The sequence below is a fragment of the Ananas comosus genome, linkage group 9 (assembly GCF_001540865.1).
Source record: "Ananas comosus cultivar F153 linkage group 9, ASM154086v1, whole genome shotgun sequence".
NCBI classification, from domain to species: domain Eukaryota; kingdom Viridiplantae; phylum Streptophyta; class Magnoliopsida; order Poales; family Bromeliaceae; genus Ananas; species Ananas comosus.
Genome location: NC_033629.1, coordinates 11,302,353 through 11,324,186, shown reverse-complemented (window position 1 = coordinate 11,324,186; position 21,834 = coordinate 11,302,353). Strand labels below are relative to the sequence as shown.

Sequence of the window (21,834 nt, the reverse complement as noted above, 5' to 3'; positions counted from 1 at the left end):
CAAGAACTTAGTACTATCGATAGTATAGTAGCCGGACTCTTCAAGCATCTATTATGTTTAGCATTGAATTGAGTGAAAAGTTCGGAGTTTCCTTATGTTATTTATATTGCAATGTTCTTTCTCTTTCATTTGATTCGTTGCTCTTAATTGTCTTTTATTTTTTGAGAGAAGAGATAGCGAGCTCCCCGCTTTACTTATCAAGAGATATCAATTTAGCAAAAATATTGAGTCAGTAGGGCCTCGAAATAAGACAAAAATGAAGAAAAAAAAAACAAGCGAGGGAGGAAAAAATGGAGAGAAAGAAATATAGGTTAATAAGATTTGTTCCACAAATTGAGTATTCTTCTAATATTGTAAAGCATCAGAGAGATAGGTAGCACGCTATCCGCTTCGTTTATTTCATTTAGAAATAAACTTAGCTAGAAATGTGAATCAACTAGGATTCGAACTTAAGTCTCGGATACCAACCACCAAGCCCTTTGCCATTTGCTCTATGGACCACCAGTGTATCCTAAAATTGCCTACCCTTTTCGCTAGGTGAACTGTGCGCGGCTCGACCTGTAAACCAACTAGCATGAACCTGACAAAAGTAAAAGAAGAGAATAAGTGGTCCACTGTCTTTTGCTCACATCCGTATAAAACATATATTTGGTCGACAGTTAAACGCCTCTTTTATAAATTGTTAATGGGTAGGATCTTTGTCATTAGAACCAACCAAATGAAAATCCTCCTTCACTTTGGGTGGGATTTTTATTTTGCAGTAATGAGTTGACCTGTTTATTGTCTTATTGTTTATTATCATTTCATACTATTAAGAACTAGAGAAAATCTACTGTATCATATTTATACCATATCATCAATAACAAATCAATTATTTCTCTTTATGTGGAAAAAAAATACAACAAAAATATTTTTTTATAATCATAATAGGACAAATAAATCTAAAAATATTATTTGATTGGTTGAAGACGTCACGCCACTAATATAATTGGTGCATTTTAGATTTTTTTTTTATGAACTACTTATAAATAGTAAATTAGAAACGGTACGTATTTATTATTACTTTATTTTCACGTGCGCGTATATATATTTTGAGGTGGTCTCATATATCATTTTTAACCTACATTATGGTATGATAAAAAATGGCTACAAATCAGATATAACTGCAATAAAATACCACAAGATAATACATCACAAACACGCGGGGTTATTTGAAGTTATTTTTTAATATTAAGTAGAAAATACTATTTGTACATGTTGAAACTTTATAAAAAATTAAGATCGTACGTTCTACCATAGTTTTGATTTCAATATCCGGATTATAGACGACGGTCCTTACTCGCGGTTCGTCCTCGTTCGTATTCTGTAAGAAAGCGGGACGTTTCGAGTCTCATTCTCTTATCCTCAAAGATGAAGCCGTCACAAAAAATTGGATTAGGGTTAGATTGAGACTCCCGTATGTTACATATTCATATATGACTTAATATAAGAATATTAAATCATGTCCATCCATCAAGAACTTGTCCGGATATATCCTAACCGTTAGATCTTCCATATCTTTATAGATCAACTGTCAATATCCGGATTATAGACGACGGTCCCCGGACGTTTCGAGTCTAATTCCCTTATCTCTTATCCCCGGAGGGAGATGGAGCTGTCACAGAAAATTGGATTTAGGGTTAGACCGGAATTCCCGTATGTTACATATTTATTTATAACTTAATATAAGGATGTTAAATCACGTCTGTCCATCAAAGAGGTGACCAGATACATCCTAACCGTTAGATTTTTTGTATCTTTATAGATCAACTTGAATAAACCGCTTGTATCTTTATAGATTGTCTTAAATAAATCACGTGGACCACATCCAACAGTACATCCCTAAAGGGCTTGGGTGGGATGAATTTTACTAATCACATTGACTGGACTAGCGTAGCAGTTTTCATCCTAAAATGGATAGGGTATGCATCATACACCCTCTTTAGGTTGTGCGAGTAGTATTGCTCATGTATATCATACACCTTCTTTGAGATGTATGAGTAGCCTTGCTCATATTAAATTAGTGCTTCAATATCAAAAAGCTTTCATTTAGTAAAATATAAACCGATGATAACCACACAGTTAAGTTATTAGATATAGTTTGTTATATTCTCCACTGGTACTATTCTTTGGACATATTATTAGATTTATTAAATACTATATGCTTCTTAAATAAACAAAAAAAAATATATTGAATAAAATATTTATATAATCTTAAGCCTTGATAAGATATATTAGATTACAACTGATGTGGTATGTTGATTTTCTTTTGTAATTGGAGGGAGAGAATTTGATCTTTGCTGATTGAAAGGCACTGGACTTTCATGATTTTATTAATTGGATAACATATTGTTAAACTAAAAATATTAAACATCATTCTCTGCCTGCTTAAACTATTAAAACAAATGATTATTTTATATTATTTAACATAATATCAGAGCAAGGGGTCTCAAGTTTGAGTAACGTCAGACTCGTAGCATTATTAATGTTCTCCTATATAATTTACGTTCACGTCATAAGTCTAATAAAAAATCTTGAGTCCAGGCGTTACTCCTAATATAATTAACTTTCTCTTATATAATTTAAGTCCGTATCATGGACCTAGCGAAAAATCTCGAGTTCAAAAGTGAGGGAGAATGATGTAAAAATATTTAAACACTGTTCTCTATCATATTAAGTTATTAAAGATAAACAATTATTTTATATTATTTAATGATGATTTATGTTTATCCTAAATGATTTAGAGGCCGAATATACTATCTAATTCTAAATATTTGATCACACTCCTACATCTCAATTACAACAAAATTTTTTTGCACAAAATATGATATTATCTGATAACATTTTCATGGATCTAAATAGGTCCTAGTAAGCTGATCAATTTTAATATTTATGCATTTATATTGTTACCTTATTACTGTATAAAATAAATTAATTTAATTTACAGTACAAAGGTTTCCATGCGGTGGGCACAAAAGCCAAAAACAAATAGTTTTGGTTGGATTTTAGTCGTGAATGATTTAATTTTTCATTCGAAAGTTTTTTAAATTAAAAGCTTTGAATTTTGGTTTGGATAGGATTCAAATTGGAAAAAGCGAAGCATGCATATTTATATAACTCAACCGAAACCAAACCAAATACTCTGGTTTGGTTGATTTTTTTTTTTTTTTTTTTTTTTTTTTTTTTTCACACCATTCGAGTTTTTAATTTATTTTTGTAATCCAAACCATCGTCTTCTTCCTCTTCTCGTCGGCTTCGAGGATGTTGCTATCTCGTGCCCTAGGGCTCCGCCGCCGCCGCGCCACCTCCGCCGCCTCCGCCGTCGCCGTCGCCGCCGGGGGGCGCCGCTTCTTCGAAGCCTCATCATCCTCCTCCACCTCCGCCGGCGCCGCCGCCGCCGCCTTCGCCGATGGCGCCGAGACAGGCCTCTACGGCCTCCAGATCCTGAGGACGGCGAAGGGGTTCCGACGCTTCGTCGACGAGGCCATCGAGAGGTAATCTCCGCGTCGAGTCCGAGCGCAAAGCTCCTTCCTTTGAGATTCTTGAGAAGCTTCCGCTACAAAAAGCTCTTCTGTATATATATAATTTTTTGAGGGTTTTATCAGGTCCAATGAGCTCGTCTCTAACATTTCTCGGCTCCCTCCCTCCATGGAGATCATCCGCGCCATGGATGAGATCTCTAACACGGTATGCTTTCATTTTTAGGGTTTAATTGCACCATTTATCTCCAATCTTTAACCCAGGTTTCAGTTTACGTCCTAATCTATTAATTTTTGCAATTCAACACCTAACAATCAATTTTTTTTTCTGTAAAAAGAATGTTAATTTGGATGGAAAAAGCGACGTGGCAAACATTATTAGGTGCTGATACGAGGATTTTTATCTCAGCTAAGGAGTTCTTGATGGAAATGACTTAATTGAAACAAGTAATAGATGGTACGGAGTGGGACCTATTGAAAAAAGATAAGAAAAATTAGAAGTTAGGAACCCAAGAAAATTTTGGATGGAGTCCCCGATCTCTCTTCTCAACACCCTTTTTTATTAGTTTGGGGTTGGGAGAAATCAAATTGATGTTCTTATGCTGGCTCTTAGGTCTGTTCGGTGATTGATTCTGCGGAGCTGTGCAGGAACACACATCCGGACAGGTCAGATTAGATGCAACTTTTGCCTCTTTCTTCAATGGGGATTGTTTGAGGATTTATTTTTGATTTGGATTTTTTGGTAACTATTTATGTTTCAGGGAGTATGTGGAAGAAGCGGATAAGGCTTCGATGAGGATTTATGAGTATCTTCATGTAAGTTGGACCCATAATTAAGTTTATGGTTTATGTATTTCTAGTGATCGTGAGTGAATGGACGAATTGGTTTCAAGATGATGATAGAGCAGAACAGTTGATATTATACATCCCTCGAATAGAGTTTGTTTAATAAGTTGTGCCTGTAAAGTGTTAAATGTGTGTAAATTTTTGCTGCTATAGAAGTTCTAAACACCACTTCCAGAAAATGTGGAATTTTCTCTATTATGTAGATGAGTTCGTCTTGTTTGGCCATTCATTGTAGTAGTAAGACAAAAATTATTTTGCAGTTTTCACTGTACTTGTTTTAATGGGGTTATGTTATCTGACTTGGATGTGTTGATACGCTTAGTTTACAGGACTTTAAATAATGTGTGCTCAACACCGTGTTTTTGGCTTTTTTGGATCAAGACTAATCGTCTTCACAAGATAATAAATCTGTCCTGGTGATTGGACTCTTACCTGGAGTCATCCATATGGCACTTTAAACTTGCTTCAATGGATTGCCAATTTAACTTATAATGGAATATATCCCTGCAAAATCGTCTATTTCATGCAAAACCCGGCGATGTCCAAATTTTCATATATAATCCTGGACGTGCAGTTTCTTACAAAACGATCTTATCTTATGTTGGAGAGTCATCCGATTCATGTGGGGGAATGTTTCTGCATTTATCGAAAAATTATTTTGAGAGGTTTATATGTAAATATCTCTTTACTTTCATCTTCTTCTAAAAAGCTTATCTCAACAAGGTATTCCTAGCAACTCTAGCATTTATTTAATCTTTTGGAACTTTCCCTGCAGTTTCTAAATACAAATGTAACATTATACAATGCTATACTAAAGGCTGAGAGTGAGGGTGTCCTGCTTACAGAAGAAGCTCAAAGGGCAGCCTCTACTTTACGTATTGATTTTGAGAAAGGGGGCATCCATCTATCGAAAGGTAGTCACTAACAGCCGTTATGGATGTCTTTTTTTCATTAGATGTTTAAGTGTTGATCTTGTTTGTCAATTTGTTATGGATGCCAGAGAAACTGGACCTGGTTAATGAATTAAATCTCAAGGCTGCCCAGCTGGGAAGAAAGTATGTCTTATGATCTTTTCCCCCAAATCATGCTTTTTGATGCACATGCTAAATTGATACCAACAGAGCAAGTACATTACCTGCCCAGCGCTACAAGCTTATTTCTTATTGCTCTCATCAGGTTCAATGAAAATATTATGACTGACCCAGGTTTTGTTGATATATATCCGGCATCGCGAATCCCGAAGGATATGCAACATCATTTTAAGCCCATATATCGGTCGACCCCATCTGCATCTGAGGAAATAAGAGATCTAAGGGATCAGAGAAGAGAGAAGGGTCTTCAGATCACAACAGATTCAAGCACTCTCTCCTCAGTGTTGAAATGGGTATCAGATGCTGAGGTATCTCTTTTGATTTTTTGGCTTTAGTTTGATCTTGATTCTAAACAAAGCATGCATATTAACTTTGTTCAGTCTACTTTTTGGACTTATATCTTGTTATCGGCGTCTATATTTGGTTGCCTAATATGTTAGGTCGCTGATACTTTGTTGTCTTAAAGCTTAAACTAAGCAACCTGTTCTATATCTTTTGAAGGTAAGGAGACTAGCGTACATAAGAGGTAATTCTGTACCAAGTGGAAATCTTGGTGTTCTTGATGATCTTATAAGAACTCGTCATGAACTTGCACAGGTAAATGTTACTAGGTCTTTTTGATTCTAGACTAATAGATCTGCAGATAATCCACATTATCTACATTTTAAATCTCTTCTCACACTTCTTTAAACCACCATGAATGCTTCTTAAAAATCCTAAGAAAGCATTATCTACATTTTAGAGTTGCTGGTGATAAAAATTCTATTAGTTGCTGTAAAATTCATATGTTGTGACACTAGCTTCCTGAGAACTGCTTGCTCTCTCTATCTACATGTTTCAGATGATAAATAAGATAAAAATTTTGGCATAATATTCTGCATTAAAATTAGAATCTCATTTATTGCTATCCATAATGAAGAATGCTCGGCTATCAGTTAAAAACAAATTCTATCACTTTCTTTTTTCAATTTTTTTTTTAAAATTAACAGAGAGCTGCTTTATTTTCTGTAACATTCCAAATGATGACTGCAGATAATGGGGTACAAGTCATTTGCCGACTTTGCTATACATCCTAACTTGGCCGCAAAAGTAGATGTTGTCATGTCCTTTCTTCTTGATCTAAGCAAGATAGTTAGACCCAAAGCTGATGAGGTATAGCTTGGAGGACTTGCTTAAATATAGCTAATTATTTCATCGTGGATTTTTCTTTTTGTGTCTTGTAATGCAATTTTGTATTTGCATCAGTGTATATCTGTATTTTGATGTTCAGCTGCTATATAGGAGTTTGCACGAATACGTGATTTCAAGAGGCGAGTATGTAATGAGAAAAGTTTAGATTTAGAGCCATGGGATGAGGCTTACTTCACGGGAATGATGAAATCTTCTACATATGACCTGGACTCTTCGGTATTTTCACGTAAATCTGATTTGGCTTGCTCTCACTATATATTAATCTTGTCTTCACAATCATTTTCCTGTTGTAGAACTCAAGAACATGGTGCTTATTTTATTGATGACTATAATGTATGGCTACATCATTACCCTGGGTGCATCTGTGTTTGATACAACCTTATCAAACACGATACCGATTGGATACTTCTTGAATATGTGTCAGATACTTTTTTTATGCATCTGACTGTTTTTCCCCTCAGTAAACACCAAGCGCCATTCACACACAAGTGCTGTTTGTTATGTCAATATCTAAATTTTTTATCTGTGTATAAATTTATGTTTATTTGTATATACATTGTTTTATCCTTATTGTGTAGTATTCTTGTTTCATGAAGATATGCTGCATTGGGATTTTGTGTAGTGTTGTGTCTGTATTCCATATCCATACCCATGAAACACAAGTATATTGTAGTAGCAGCTAAGTTTGACTATGTGAGAGGGGCCAGTTATGTTGATTATCTAGTTCTGTACAAACTTATACTTTCTAGTGGGCCATATATTTATTACTATTTTTTTATGCTTAAGTTTTATTATTATTATTTTTTGTCACAACAATTTATTTCCTCATACTTCCCATTAAGTTTCATGTTTTTTTGGGGATAAATTTGTAAATAATTAAGTTTACGAAGGCTTGTGATAAGTTCAGATATTACAGAGATGTATATGTCAATAGATGATCTCCCAGGACTTCTGTGTAAATGTCTCCTTATTTTTCCATTTTGTGATTAAGTTTCATACTTGTCCTCAACAGGTTGTTGCCTCATATTTCCCGTTATCCAAATGCCTCGAGGGCTTGAAAATGTTGGTTGAGTCGCTATTTGGTGCGACATTTCAAATGATTCCGACTACTCCCGGCGAGTCATGGCATCCAGATGTCATAAAGCTCTCTCTTCATCATCCTGAAGAGGTACAGACAAATTTCATTTGTAAGCTGCATTTAGCATCATTAGACATGCCTATATTATTTCACTAAGTGGCTATTGCTGTTTTGACTAGTAAAAATATTTGGCCTCGAATGATGGTAGATGCAGTGATAAATTTTGTGATTTTAAATTTGTGACTTTCTGATGTCAATGCTATATTTATGGGAAACGCTTCAATTTCTGTAGTTCGATGATGTACACGGACTTTTGTCATCAAAGTCAATCAGAATTTCACGAAATTTCTTTTGCTAGCATGTTCGTGAAAGAATTGGTTGCTTAAATTGCCTTCTATTTTTATTTTGCATTGAAGGAATGCTTTCTATATTCAGGGTGATTTGGGGTATCTGTATCTTGATCTTTACTCCAGGAAGGGGAAATATCCAGGTTGTGCCCATTTCGCTATTAGAGGTGGGCGAAGAGTCTCCGACAAGGAATACCAACTTCCAGTATGATCCTCAGCCAATGAAACTTAGTAGTCCTCTTCTCTTTTCAACCAAAAATAATTTTTGCTTCTAGCAATTATTTCTTTCCTATGTATATACTTGTTGAAGATTATTCCACAGTGAATGAGTTGGAATATCGACAATATATACAAATCTTGTCATCCCATAGTAACTATCATCCTTATAATAAGGCCCATTAAAAGAAAGTTGTGTTTCTAGAGCATTTATCTGCAGATGCATATTTCTTTTCTAGTGAAACTGCTGGATGAGAATGTTTTCTTCTTGCTAAAACATGTTATGAACCAACACCTATTGTTTTTTTTTCTTTCGATTGTCCAAGATAAAAGTGTGATAAAATGGGACAAAATATGTTTCAAATAGCAGGTCTGTTGTACGTGGCAATTCTAATTACTTAATGTTCCCTGAAGGAGAACTATATATGTTTCATTATAGTTATGTTTTATACATTACTTAACTAATGATAATTGAAAATTACAGATTGTTGCATTAGTCTGCAACTTCTCAAGTCCGTACAGATCATCAACTACGAGGCTTAACTACTGGGATGTCGAAACCCTCTTTCATGAGTTTGGTCATGCTCTTCATTCCCTCCTTTCGAGAACGGTGACATTTCTGCTCCATAATATTCGCACAGCTTCTACAATAATCCTTCATATACTTATCGTGTTGTTGAATTTATTTAGGATTATCAGCACTTCTCGGGCACTAGAGTCGTCCTTGATGTCGCTGAAACACCTTCCAACCTTTTCGAGTCTGTATTTGGTCTTTTGCGTTCCATTTAGTGCAACTTTGAATGCAATTAAGACAAAAGGAGCATCTTCTCTGCTGTCTCTCAGTTCATCAAAATTGTACTACTCGCAGGTACTATGCATGGGACTATCGTGTTCTGCGGACATTTGCTAGAGATGAAACTACCGGTGATCCCATACCAGAAAAACTTGTACAGGCTATGAACGGTGCTCGAAACATGTTTGCTGCAACAGAGCTGCAACGCCAGGTCTATTGCTCTTTACCTTTTCTTATTCTTTTCTATTTCACATATATTAACGGGATGAATTTATTTCATTTTTAAATCTCATTTTTGTCAAATAATTGCAACTAATCTCCATTTATATTTTTTTTCTTTAATTTCTGATCACAGATATTTTACTCACTAATTGACCTGACACTCTTTGGGGAGCAACCAGCTACTGCTAGAGATACTGTTTCTATTGTTGCCGATTTAAAGAGACAACACACAAGCTGGAAACATGTAGAGGGCACACATTGGCATACTCGATTCAATCACCTCATTAATTATGGTGCTGGTAAGAATATAGCTATTGTACCAGGCGAAAAGCCATTGTCTCTAAGACGCTCTATATATTTAAAAGGAAGGTAAAAGTGTATGAACACCTCTCGAACTATAGGTCACTTGGTTGGCTATTATTATTATTTTAAACTCATTATCTACCATGTAAGATTTTGCAAAATTTTGTTAATCCCATTAGGGTTAATGATTTCATCAAAAAAAGTTTTAGAATATTCCATTTAAGTTATAGACTATTGTATTGATGGATTTTCTAAATCAGAAAGTATGTTAGAACAAAAATAACTGTAATTTCAAGGACCTATTTCCAGAAGATCTATAGTGCTATAGTGTGAGGGGTGTTACAAACTCTACATACCCTCTAAATATTTCTCTTCATTTGAAATTATAGGCTATTATAGCTATCTATACGCGAGATGTTTCGCATCAACCATATGGCAAGAGATCTGCCTGGACGATCCGCTATCCCGGAGCACAGGCGACGCTATTCGAACAAAATTCCTGCGGCACGGAGGAGCAAAGAACCCATCTGATTTACTGAAGGATTTTGTCGGGGACAGAATTATACGAGATTGCAGAGGCGGAGTAATCCCTGACATTAGCAGTCTCTGCAAAGAATTGGGCTTATGATATCTAAGGTTAATAAACCGGCTTTTTGAAACCTCATTTTAAGGAGAGGTTTAGGGGTTGGAACAGATTTACTCAGCTTTGGCTTCTGGTTTTGCTTTTGCTGCAGATGGCTTGATTTTGGAAAGAAGATCCACTTAATGGCTAAAAGCTGAGAAAAGGTTTCATCACATGGGTGGATGATTTTGAATGAACTTTAGGGCTCAATGTACACCAAGATGAGGTATGTTTTATGTTATCATCTTTGTTGTCATAATTTATTATTGATTAAGGGTGTATAGATATTTACCTGTTACAATTCATGTTTCCATTCGGTGCTCTACCCTCGAGCTGAAGCAATATTTATTTGCTAATTTATAATGTAGAATATTGTAGTTGTTAAGTTAATTTGCTGGTAAAGCTACGAGAACCAAAAAAAGGGAAAGAAAAAGGGTTTTTTTTTTAATAATTATTGTAAGATTGAACTCTTAGACCAGAACCATAGAAAAATTGCAATGTTTTGCCATTCTTATTCAGGAGTGCTTTTCATTTTGAGGCTCACCCCATTGATTAAGGCGCATGGCAAAATTCAGCCGAGGGAATCCAAAAAGCACTACTGCCTCAAATAGATATGTTGTATTAAAAGTTTTAATACAATAATCAAAGTTTGATTTTGAGTCTCTTCTTTTGTTCAAGAAGCAATAGTTAAAACTTTTTGGCTGATAAAAATACTAGATTATTATTTTTTTGCTGTGGCTCAAAGCTAAAATAAACTTTATTTTTAAAAAATGAAAGCCCCAAATTGGTTAGGGTTCAGAATTTATACGACAAACATGTGGTAAAGTACCTCCAATAACCATTGTGACATAGGGAAAGTTGAGAGGAGTTGGTGATTTCGTGTCCGCCACATCTTGTAAGACCAAAGTTAAGAACCATATCTTTTGAGTTGAAAAGCTTCTCAATTCTTGTTACCTTGTGTGGGGCTAAGTTCCTATTTGAATGGCGAAATAAGATATTAAAAAGTAAATTGTTGAGTATGAAAATTTTCTTGTATAACTAGAAGCTAGGAGTTTACCTTTTACTCTGTAAGAGGTTTTGGTATTTATAATTTGATAAAATATTATATTTTACTTACGAGATAATTTATTCTATTCAAGAAAATTAACCCGAGGACTGAATATCGTATGCTTTTGATCACACTTTTTATCTATCAGATATTATCAGCTTTTTGAGTAAATCGAAGATATAAACCGAATAAAATGTGTGTGAATCCAGATAGGGTCCAAGTAAATATGCTCATGAATATCCTCAATCAAGAGTTTAGGGGCCCCATTTATGAGAGCAAAGGCCACCAAATCCTCATCCAAAGCCACTCTTTACCTAAAGCTAATGGCTTTTGGAGAAGCCCCAAGCATAGGTATGAATGATTCCCTAGACACTCCTAAAAGGTGCCTTTAGAGATTCTCTAACCTTCCTGTGTCTTCTTCTCACACTCATCCAAATTCAAACTTATCATTATCATGTTAAGTAGAGAGCCCATCCTTTTTAACCTTTCTTTCTTTTCCACATAATTAGTCCTGCTTTGAGTGGCTTCAATTGATAGGTTCAATGGAAAAATAGAAGGAACTTTGTAAACATGTTGTTTCTGGTCATGATAGCCCCTCTCCATAATGGAAGTTAACAATGATGCATTAGGGTAATAATTTGGAATCAAAGTATTCAAAAGTGAGGAGTGATTTAGAAATTAATTTATCTCCCAAATGGATGTTCATTTCATGCTTTAGTTTCTTATATACAGATCTCATTTCCACAAAAAAGTTGGGACAAAGATCAATTACTCTGCATAGAACTACATAACACTTTACAAACTCTATTTTATTTTATTTTTGGTAGCTTAAGATTATAAAGTGAATTTTTGGGATAAAATGAGATATTCCAGTCTTTTATTCTATAAATTGTTGTAACTGTTACAAGCAATTATAATTTGTGTCGTTTATTTCGTTTTCACTCGGAACGGAGAAACATAGTGGTACAGGCTTCTGCTCCAACTTTGAACTTAAGTCTATTTAAAATAAAAGAAAATGGAAAAATATGTATGATCAGTGATCCTAGTGCTAGAATGTCAAATGTTTTTTTTTTTTTTTTTTTTTTTTTTTTTTTTTTTTTTTTTTTTTTTTTTTTGAGAGAGATAGGTAGCATGCTACCGGCTTCGTTTATTTTATTGAGAAATAAACTTAGCTTGAAATGTGAATCAACTAGGATTCGAACTTGGATCTCGGGTACCAACCACCAAGTCCTTTGCCACTTGCTCTAGGGACGGTCGGTTAGAATGTCAAATGTTATGGCACCTGCTTTTATGTTTCTATAGAATCTATTGATTTCCCTGGAATTAAATAGAGCTGTGGCTATCTAAATAAGAACATTCAAAAGCTCAATCTAGGTCTAATTTATGTTTTGTTGCTCCAAAGTATATACTTACAGTTAGTTCATGATACTCAAAGTATATGTTAATTTGGTCCCATTCAAAAGAATTGGAAAAGGTATAAATTTGGTGGATTCAGTTGAATCATGACCCAGTAGGAAACAAATATCAGCTTATAAATAATGAGGCATCTAAGTGGTGGGGACCCCAATCCAACATAAAGCTTAATATGATGTAGCAAAGGATCCATTGCATGTCTTTTTGCAAATTATTATATCGCTAACTAGTGTGTAGCATTTTTTTTATAATAAATGGACACCCTCCACAATGTTACATCTCTTTCACTAGCTACAGGTGTGGCCATTTGGGTTGGTACAAGTCATGTTTCTACTCAAAATCTTCTTAACTTAATAATTATGTTCAAATATTTGTTAGAATAATATTATTTCATCTGAGAGATAATTTATTACATCCTGAAAAAGTGACTTAAATACCAAGTATGCTATTTTATTTGAGATATTTGATCACACTCTTAACTTTGAATTCTCGTACCGAGTAGTATAGCACTGGATAGCTTATTCCAATATGCAAATATGATCTTAATTTACATATTATATGTATAATATTGCATCCTACTGTATATATTATTTGATTAAACAAATTCGCGTTGTATCGGTTTTAAATTCTTTCAAATAAACTCTGCGTTTAATTTTCTTTTATGTTTTCAGAATAAGCAAATGTTACATGTACACAAATAACTTAAGGCCTAATATTTACATCCTATGCTTTTTATAGCTAAGAGTTACCTACTAGCCTTATTAATTCTTTGTTTTTTACTAAAAACCTCAAAAGAGATTTTTTAAGTTCTTTGAACAGGAGGATGTAAAAGTGTATACAGTATACCCCTTTTGTGGGAGGAATTCTATACTGTGTCAGACTTGCACCGCGTCATCAATAACAAGCCAATCATATTCATTCTTTTCAAATAAAAGTACAATAAAAATATATTTTTATAATTATGATGGGACATATATCTCTAAAAGAATATATTTAATTGGTTTGTTACGTTACGTCACGTCACGTCACCAATATACCTGTTGCATTCTAGAATTTTTCCTATTGTGGGTGTGGTTTTTTTTTAATGGAAAGTGGAGAGAGTGAAGTGATTTATTTATGGCCGTAAAAATTTATTTTTGTTGTTTGGTTCATCATAATTTTACTTTGGTTAAAACTCAAACTTCTTAAAACAGCACAAGAAAAAATAAAATAAATTACTAACTTATATTTCATACATCTAGTTTTTATCCTATTTACTTTTAACCACACTAGGAGTAAAACTGAAAATTTCTTAGGCTTCGTTTGTGATTGATATTTCTTGCGGTGAGAAAGTACGATGGGAAAATATTCTGTTTATTTTCGTGCGTAATATTGTGTTCCACGTGTCGCGATGAATCGGTTATGATATATTTTCTGCGATCTCATCCGAGAACATTAAAACATATTACTATATATTTTTAATCCAACACTATTTTATCTAATAGTGCCTCAATATTAAAGTAAGCCTTAATTTCACAACTATATAAATAAGTGATAAAAGAAAAAAATCTTATATCTGAATTTTAATACCTACTATCAGCTGGCTACTGGCTTCATAGTTCATATCCATCCTCTCTCTCTCTCTCTCTCTCTCCTTGGTCTACAGCTGTGTCAGAAATAATTGCAAACCTTTCACCACCTTCTCTTCCTCCTTTCCATCTTCATATATAAACCCCCTCCCTGTCCATCAACACTATCATACAACAAAATAAAATAAAAAAAAAAAAAACAAAGCAAAACTAAAGTTATGTCTCTCCTCTTTGAGGCGGCATCATCATCCTCATCGTCGTCGTCGCCGAGGGACTGCTCCAAGAGAGGGCTCTCCCACCAGCTGAGGTCGCGGCTGATCTCCAGGAAGCTCCTCCTCCTCCTGTCCACCCCGCTGCTCTCCCTCCTCTTCCTCCTCCTCCTCCTCTGGCTCATCCTCCGCCCCTCCGCCCCCGAGTTCTCCCTCAGAGACGCCGCCCTCCTCCTCCCCCCGCCGCCGCCTCCTTCTTCGCCCTCCGCCGATCCTCTCCCCGCCGCCGCCACCGTCACCGCCGTCGTCGCCGCCAAGAACCCCAACGCCCACGTCGGCGCCTTCTACGACCGCCTGCGCGTGCGCGCCGCCTGCGCCGGGGAGCCCCCCGCCGCCGAGGCCGCCGTCCCCGGCTTCTACCAGGAACCCCGGACCGTCAGCACCGTATCCGCGGTGGTGGGCCCCACCGCAGTCAGGTAAATATAAAATATTAAAATACCGTCCGCCACACGCCTACTGCTTGTAAAAAATGATCGGGGTCCGTACATATATCTATTTTAGTATTGAATACAAATGATTAAGTTTGCTTAAATTTAAGGATCCTTTTAAAAACTTACGCTATTAATTCGATCTGGCGTGTTTTTAATCTATCGAGAGGGATCACGTATGGTAACACGTGAATTACATACATATTGATTGAAAGAATAATATATATACATGCTAGTATAATATAATATATGCTTAATTACATTTCAACACGGTAATTCTTTAATTATTACTTAACACAGGGGGCCGCAAAGATCTGCAGGGTTGCTGATCGAGATACGGCTGCAGGGCCGGCTCCGGTGGAAGGTCGGTATGTGGGTGTCGAGAGGTTACGGGTTCGAGGTCGCCTGTCTGGCCGTGGTGGAGGTCGGGCCGGCCGCCGGTACTAGTGTGCCGCTAAGTCAGTGTTCTACCAGTATGTAAATATACTGCAGTATTTAGTTAGTTTAGCTTCATTAAAGCTGGCCACTATTTTGCTAGCCGAGTTTGATTATACCAGTGTATCTTTTTATGTTAATTAAGTTTCTTTTTGTTAGTTTTGGTATAAATGTTTGTATACATAGAGAGAGATCTATGCCTATTATATATTTGCCAATCGGATTGAATTTTTCCATATTTTAATATATATATATATATATATATATAGAGAGAGAGAGAGAGAGAGAGAGAGAGAGATGGACTGGGCTACTATTAGTAGCAAAATCTCATTGTTGCTACCAATTTTTTAGCATTTGGATCAACTCTTTTCATTATTTCCAACCATTGGATTAAATACTATAACCCTAGGGGGACCACTCAACTCTAATCGACTAATATCATCATGACCCTATAATTTTTCATCCAAGGGTTAAAAACTTGATAGCAAAAAGAGCGTTTTACTATTAATAGTATTCCAGCCTAATTCTATATCTATATATATATATATATATATATATACTGTTTTTAAACTTCTCAAAAGTTTAAGATTTTATAGTATAACAGTTGTTTTACATGGTATTAGAGCATGAGCTCCTGAGTTCGAGTCACGCCAAGCTCCTAGTATTATTAATTTTCTTCTATTTGATTCAAGTTCGCTGGTCTTGCAAAAAAGGTGGTCTTGCAAAAAATGTGCTTTTTAAATATGATCTAAGATATATAAAGTTGTTAGAAATAAAATTTTAATTTTTTCAACATCTTTTCTTAGTAAATAAATTATGCCAAAATAAACGGTAAAAATTGAATAATTTTTTAAATTTAAGGATAAAATTTTTAAATTCAAGATCAAAGAGGCTAATCTTGATTTAGATAGTTTAAAGTATTTTTATTAAAATTTAAATAAGTTTAGATTCTTCTATGCTATTAAACTACAAACTCACTATAATAGTCATTGAAAATTGATAATTTTGAAATGATTTGATCATAAAATAAACTATGTTGAAAAAATATAAAATTTTATTCGTAAAAATTTTAAATATTCTAAATCAGTTTTAAGGGTGTGGATCGTTAATTTGAACATCCTAATATCAAAAATAAAATTATAGTACTAGAATTCCAATAATATAGATAGTATATGAGTCTAGCTCTCTCTCTCTCTCTCTCTCTCTCTCTCTATATAGCATTTTAGTAAAAAATTGCTTTTTTTTTCGTAAAATAACTATCTTGTCTTCTTTTCTCTTTACCTACCTGGCCAATTCAAAATATGTCACTCATATGGCTACAAATCTGATTTATTAATAATATTTTAAATTGAACTATTTTTATATATAAAAGTTATGATCCTTTTTAAAAGACTTTTGTTACTAATTGTACTTCATTTATATATATATATATGTATGGTGTTGATGGAAAGAGATATTGGTGGGCTCTTTAATTTTTGTTTAGTGCTTTGATTAGAGTGGAGAGTAGGATGAAGAGGGTATGATTCACCATAATTTTCTTTTTAAGAAATAAGTGGAGAATATCCTTAGTAGATTGTGTCCTCAAAAGAATTAGAATTAAATTGACACTTAATTATGGGAGATGTATGGAAAGCTTAGGACTTTATAAATTGCTATTCAATTAAACTATTTTATTTAATTAAATATTTTTTGCTCTTTTTACATCAAGAATATTCATTTCTATTTGGTTCCTCAAAAAGGCGTGGAAAAAGATTTTTCGAGAAAAAATATTTCGAGGAAAATGTTATTTTTGGAAAACCTCCGAGTTTTCCGCCTGATTTGTTCTAAGGGCATGTTTGGTTGCTCGAAAGTCAGCGAAGTGGAAAAAGTTTCAGTTCGATTGTTTAGTTCCTATAAAGAAAAAATTGAAACTATAATTTTATAATTTTTTATTATTAAATTATATATAAAGAAGTGAAAATATAAATAAACGACTTATACTTGCAATTTAAATTAATATTTAGAATTCCAAGTTAAAATTTAAAATTTAAATTTAACTTAAATCTGTGTTGAATTTATAATTAAATTTAAGACATAAATTTAATTTACAATTTGAATATAAAATTTAAGTTATAACTTATAAGTGAAATTAAATTTTAAAATAAAAGTTCAACACAAAAATTAGAACATTTATTCAAATTTGAATTTATAATTTGAATCATATATTAATTTACTCTTTGATCTTAAATTCTGAATTCAAATATAAATTCACAATATAAATTAATATTTAAATATAAATTAAAATATGAGTTTAAAACACAATTCGAATTGAATATTTGAATTCATAATTCGAATTCGAATTCAGACTAAAATTCATTATTGAAATTAAATGTTCATGTTCAAATTTAAATTTGAATTTGAATTTGAACATGAAAATTTAAATTTCAGTCAATAATTTGAATTTATAGTTGAGACAATTTGAATTCAAATTTCAAATTGAAGTTCTTAACTAATAATAATTTGATTAAAATTTGAAATTTAAAATTTAAATTTAAATTCTAGAAATCAAATTTAAATAAAAATAAATTTTAAATTTTAAATTTAAATATGAAGTCATAAATTTGAATTTAAAATTTTATATTGAATTTTAGTTTACAAATAAAATTCAAAATGTGATCATAATTTTAATTCAAATTTAAAGGGAAATTGAAGTTTAAAAATAAATTTAAATATTAAAGTTAAGACCAAATATAACCTCTTAGCTAAGCTCTCCACTTACGATGATTTTCGAATTTTTTTAGCCGAAGTCGAAAAAGTGAAATTTACCTATAACTCACTTTATCAGCCTACTTTCGTAAAGTGACTTTCATATTTACTTTTGCAATTCAAACAACCGATAAGACGTCATTTTCTAAAAGTACCACTTTCGATGTTATACTTTCGGCGAACCAAACATGCCCTTATGTGAGATCCCTGGTGTATGACTGTGGAGGCTTGTCGACAGCTCTGGAGAGTGTCGGGACAAGTCCGAGTCGCGTTGGCGTCAAATAGACGTAAAACGGACTCCGTGCGACGCGAGGGCAGCTTATCGCGAAGAATTCTGCAAAACAACAGCATTCTCTGCTTGCTGTACCGGTACAACCAGCGTGGCTGTACCAGTACAACCATCGCGCAATGGCTCAACTGCTCTCGGGTTGGCTCTTGTACCGGTACAGGAGCTCGTGTACCGGTACAAGGGGGTAGGTGACAGGGTAATTAGGTAATTTCTCCACCTCGTTTGTATCACCCCTCACTCCCCTCTATATAGCTTCGTGTAGAGAGAGAGAGAGGGTTTCCTACTGTTTCTTCATCACTCTCTCACTCTCATCCGGTTGAAGGCAAAAGGGAGCTCGGATTCGTCGCCGATGACGCGCCGCGGAGTCGCTCGAGCACACTTTTGACGCCGGGCCATTACGAGGAGACCGGGCGAGCGTGCGACTTCGCTGTTCTTGACGTCGCACCGGTGCTAGTCGCTGTCGAGGTGAGTGTTCAGTTGGAATAGCTTCGAATACTTCGGGTATCATCAAATTTGAGCTTAAATGCCGTTTTGCTGTTTTTCGCCGTCGACCGTTGGTATTTCAGCTCGTTCTCGACGTAGGAGCATCGGATTGCGACGAGACTTGGCTCTTTGGATTCAGGACTTTGAGAGGAATCCACGAAGCCCTTACTTGCTGGATTTGGTGGAGGTTAGCTTGGCCGAATCCCTGTTGTACCTCACTGTTGTAATTCGGAACTAAAACGGTGATTTGTTGTTGTGTAGAGCTCGAGCGTGGACGATTTCTGGACTCGGAGCTGTGCGTTTGATCCAGCAAGTTGCTCTACACCAGAGGGAGTCCTTCGCTGCCAGAGATTAGCGTTTGAGGTGGGTTACATCGGCTTTACTCCTAAGTTCTTATTGGTCGACATGTATAGATCTTGATTTCGGTAATTAATTTTAGCTCAAATTCATGGATTATATGTAGATTGTGAAATCTGAATCTTGGAGCATGTTTTTTTTAAATTAAGTAGATTATACATGTTAGACTTGAAAATTGAATTAGGAGAAAACCTGCGATTTGGACCTGTCACCTGTATAAACTGCCTGATTTAGCTCTAGGAGCCGTTAGAAAATTGTACTGTCGCAGTATTGTCGAGACGAGTAATCCAGGTAGTTTAGAATATATTTACACTCGTGCTGGTTCGCCGAGTGGATTTTTACCGGGTCGTTCAGGTTATTTCGGACTGTTGGGTGCCGTCAGAGTTGACGGTGGACCCGTATCGCCTTTTTGGCTTTAGATTGTGCCGAGGGCACGTTACCTGTTGGTTGTTAGACCAGTTTAGAGTCGGTTTCTTGACTTTGGCTTTCCAGAGCCTGTTTGAGCTCGACAGAGATACGCTGCATACTCGGTTGGGTAGCGCCCACGAGTGCCACTCCGGAGTCAGGCTTGTGCTTTTGCGTTGGTGTCGCTCATGCCAGTTGGACTTGCTCTCCACGGACCAGTTAGTGTGGATAGAGCTTGATAGTCGCAACGGGGCAGGGACGGGTGTATTCACAGTCCCGGGGGCGGGTATACTTACAGTCCCGATTGGATTGGGTCAGAGTTGACTTTTTCTACAGTTGGTTAGTGTAGAGCATGATAGTGTAGGGATCGATAGCAGTAGAGTTTATTTCCTGCTTTTCTGACTACTCTTGCTCCCTTCTGTAGACTTGGTGGGTGGACCGATGTTGTTTTGGACGGTACCCACTGAGGACTACTTGTTTTTACAGTAATTCTCACGCCAAGTTGTTACCTATATTTTTGCAGAGCCACAGGTTCCGGCTGCTGCACCGTCCGCGGATCAAGATCGAGGCAAGGGCGTCGCGAGTTAGAGCCCTACCCGACGTGCTGAGCTAGAGGTGCCCCTACTGCAGATAGATGTTTTGGTTTCGAGTTTACGTACATAGTGGACTTAACTCGCCAGTGCGAGTAGCTTGGTATTTTTGGATCTGGACTATGTATATGAAACTCAGTTTGTTTAGCATCTGTTTTCTCTAGCAGCTCTCTACTACTGTTCGTAGTAGTGTTTGTTTTACAGGTACAGCTATCGCTTCGTATACAGGAAAAATTCCTTTGTATACGGCGAATTTGTCGGCGCGCCCGGAAAAAGTGTAATCCGGGGCGTGACACATTAAGTTGGTAAAAGAACTTTGCTGTAATGTCGTTGGGACAAATCTTATGAAAAAAATCAGAGTTTTTGTTTGACAATTCCTTAGAAAAACAAAACGCGAGAGGCGTAATTTAATTGCAGAAAATACAAAAATTATTTGTTCTGGAACCCAGCATAGAGAAAAGTGAATGAAAAAAAAAATTATAAAATTTTGGCCTAAGAAATTATTGTTGGCTGCAGACAACATAATTTCGAGGAGAAACAGAGACAGCCTCCTACGAATATCGTTTGATTTGAGAACTAAGTCGGATGCGAACCGGGTTGTAATTGCATATCTGAACCCACGATTACTTACTTACAGAAATGGAATATCCACATCACTGCGAGGGTCAAACCATCGTTGCTAGGAGCGTGCGAAGTTGTGCGCAAAAACTCGAATTCGCATTAGATTCATCCAGAGATGCTACATGAGCAGGCTAAATCGCGAGTCGCACCAACCAATACGAGAGCAGAGTTTTGAACCCGACCAAAAGCGAGTAAATCTAATTTATGCACAGTAAATATGAGTGCAAAGAATAAAATACCCTGACTAATGGTGACGAGCGCAAGTTGCAGAAAGAGTTGATACAGAGGTTGTGTGAGAGGATATCTCAGTCACCGAGTTCAGCACCGAGTGTACCAGAGCAGACTATTCCATCGCCGATTACTCCAGTCGGCAGCAGTTCCAGTAGCGCCAGTTGCGCCGGCTAGGGGGCCAGTATCGTTGGCTGAGGCCGAGCAAGAGCGGTGGACGGAGAGATTAGCTCGTTTCCGGCGCTTTGACCCACCGACCTTCGATGGTAGCGGCACTGAGGCCTGGATTGTTGAGGGATGGGTCAGTGCGATGGAAAGGTTATTTGAGGATCTGTTCGTTCCAGAAGGGGAGCAGGTACCACTGGGAGTACACTGTTTGTCAGGTGATGCACGTGATTGGTGGCGGAGAGCGAGGCGAGACCAGGGACTGGTGGCGGCGCAGTTGAGGTGGGATGAGTTCTGTGGAATGCTGTATGGGATGTATTTTCCCAACAGCATGAAACAGAAAATTGAGGAGGACTTGAAGAGGATCCAGCAGGGCGAGCGGACAGGTCAGGAGTATGTTCGGGAGTTTACTAGACTCCTGAACTGTGTTCCGTTTGTAGCCAGAGATGAGGCACATAGGGTCTATTTGTTCGAGCAGGGTTTGAGACTCGATCTATTCAGGTTCGTCAGGGCGCAGAGGTCGAGGACTTTGGATGCGTCCATTGAGCAGGCATTATAGGAGG

The 21,834-nt window shown here is 36.1% G+C and overlaps 2 protein-coding genes and 1 long non-coding RNA gene across 6 annotated transcripts; all 3 read left to right on the top strand.

Annotated features, from left to right (window-relative positions):
• On the top strand, window positions 3,222-14,628 carry LOC109715359 (probable mitochondrial intermediate peptidase, mitochondrial). 3 transcript variants are annotated; one of them, XR_002217596.1, is made up of 19 exons: window positions 3,222-3,533; window positions 3,645-3,726; window positions 4,132-4,184; window positions 4,280-4,334; window positions 5,140-5,278; window positions 5,365-5,419; window positions 5,541-5,763; window positions 5,957-6,052; window positions 6,488-6,607; window positions 6,737-6,862; window positions 7,659-7,814; window positions 8,160-8,276; window positions 8,772-8,897; window positions 8,978-9,045; window positions 9,156-9,291; window positions 9,436-9,601; window positions 9,995-10,241; window positions 10,340-10,453; window positions 14,493-14,628. XR_002217596.1 is itself a non-coding variant. In XM_020240336.1 (18 exons), exons 1-17 carry the CDS (start codon window positions 3,301-3,303, stop codon window positions 10,231-10,233), a joined length of 2,190 nt encoding a protein of 729 aa, XP_020095925.1. In that variant the 5' UTR covers window positions 3,222-3,300; the 3' UTR covers window positions 10,234-10,241; window positions 10,340-10,889. The 3 variants fall into 3 exon arrangements, 2 of the variants coding, with proteins under 2 accessions (XP_020095925.1, XP_020095926.1); XM_020240336.1 differs by lacking the exon at window positions 14,493-14,628 and having other exon boundaries at window positions 10,340-10,889; XM_020240337.1 differs by lacking the exon at window positions 14,493-14,628 and having other exon boundaries at window positions 3,395-3,533; window positions 4,167-4,184; window positions 10,340-10,889.
• On the top strand, window positions 14,145-15,616 carry LOC109715360 (NDR1/HIN1-like protein 12). Its single transcript, XM_020240338.1, has 2 exons — window positions 14,145-14,941; window positions 15,254-15,616. The coding sequence occupies exons 1-2, from the start codon at window positions 14,475-14,477 to the stop codon at window positions 15,432-15,434; spliced, it is 648 nt and encodes a 215-aa protein (XP_020095927.1). The 5' UTR covers window positions 14,145-14,474; the 3' UTR covers window positions 15,435-15,616.
• LOC109715794 lies at window positions 19,060-20,223 on the top strand. 2 transcript variants are annotated; one of them, XR_002217758.1, is made up of 3 exons: window positions 19,060-19,092; window positions 19,167-19,268; window positions 20,191-20,223. It is a non-coding gene; the product is annotated as an uncharacterized LOC109715794 (long non-coding RNA). The 2 variants fall into 2 exon arrangements; XR_002217757.1 differs by lacking the exon at window positions 20,191-20,223 and having other exon boundaries at window positions 19,167-19,402.

What these genes read in the sequence shown, in the direction of transcription:
- LOC109715359 (XM_020240336.1), top strand. Translation starts at nt 3,301, where the DNA reads ATGTTGCTATCTCGTGCCCTAGGGCTCCGCCGCCGCCGCGCCACCTCC. An exon ending in GGGCATCCATCTATCGAAAG is followed by an intron (nt 5,279 to 5,364) that starts GTAGTCACTAAC and finishes TATGGATGCCAG; the next exon opens with AGAAACTGGACCTGGTTAAT. An exon ending in ATTCCCTCCTTTCGAGAACG is followed by an intron (nt 8,898 to 8,977) that starts GTGACATTTCTG and finishes GAATTTATTTAG; the next exon opens with GATTATCAGCACTTCTCGGG.
- LOC109715360 (XM_020240338.1), top strand. Translation starts at nt 14,475, where the DNA reads ATGTCTCTCCTCTTTGAGGCGGCATCATCATCCTCATCGTCGTCGTCG. An exon ending in GTGGGCCCCACCGCAGTCAG is followed by an intron (nt 14,942 to 15,253) that starts GTAAATATAAAA and finishes TACTTAACACAG; the next exon opens with GGGGCCGCAAAGATCTGCAG.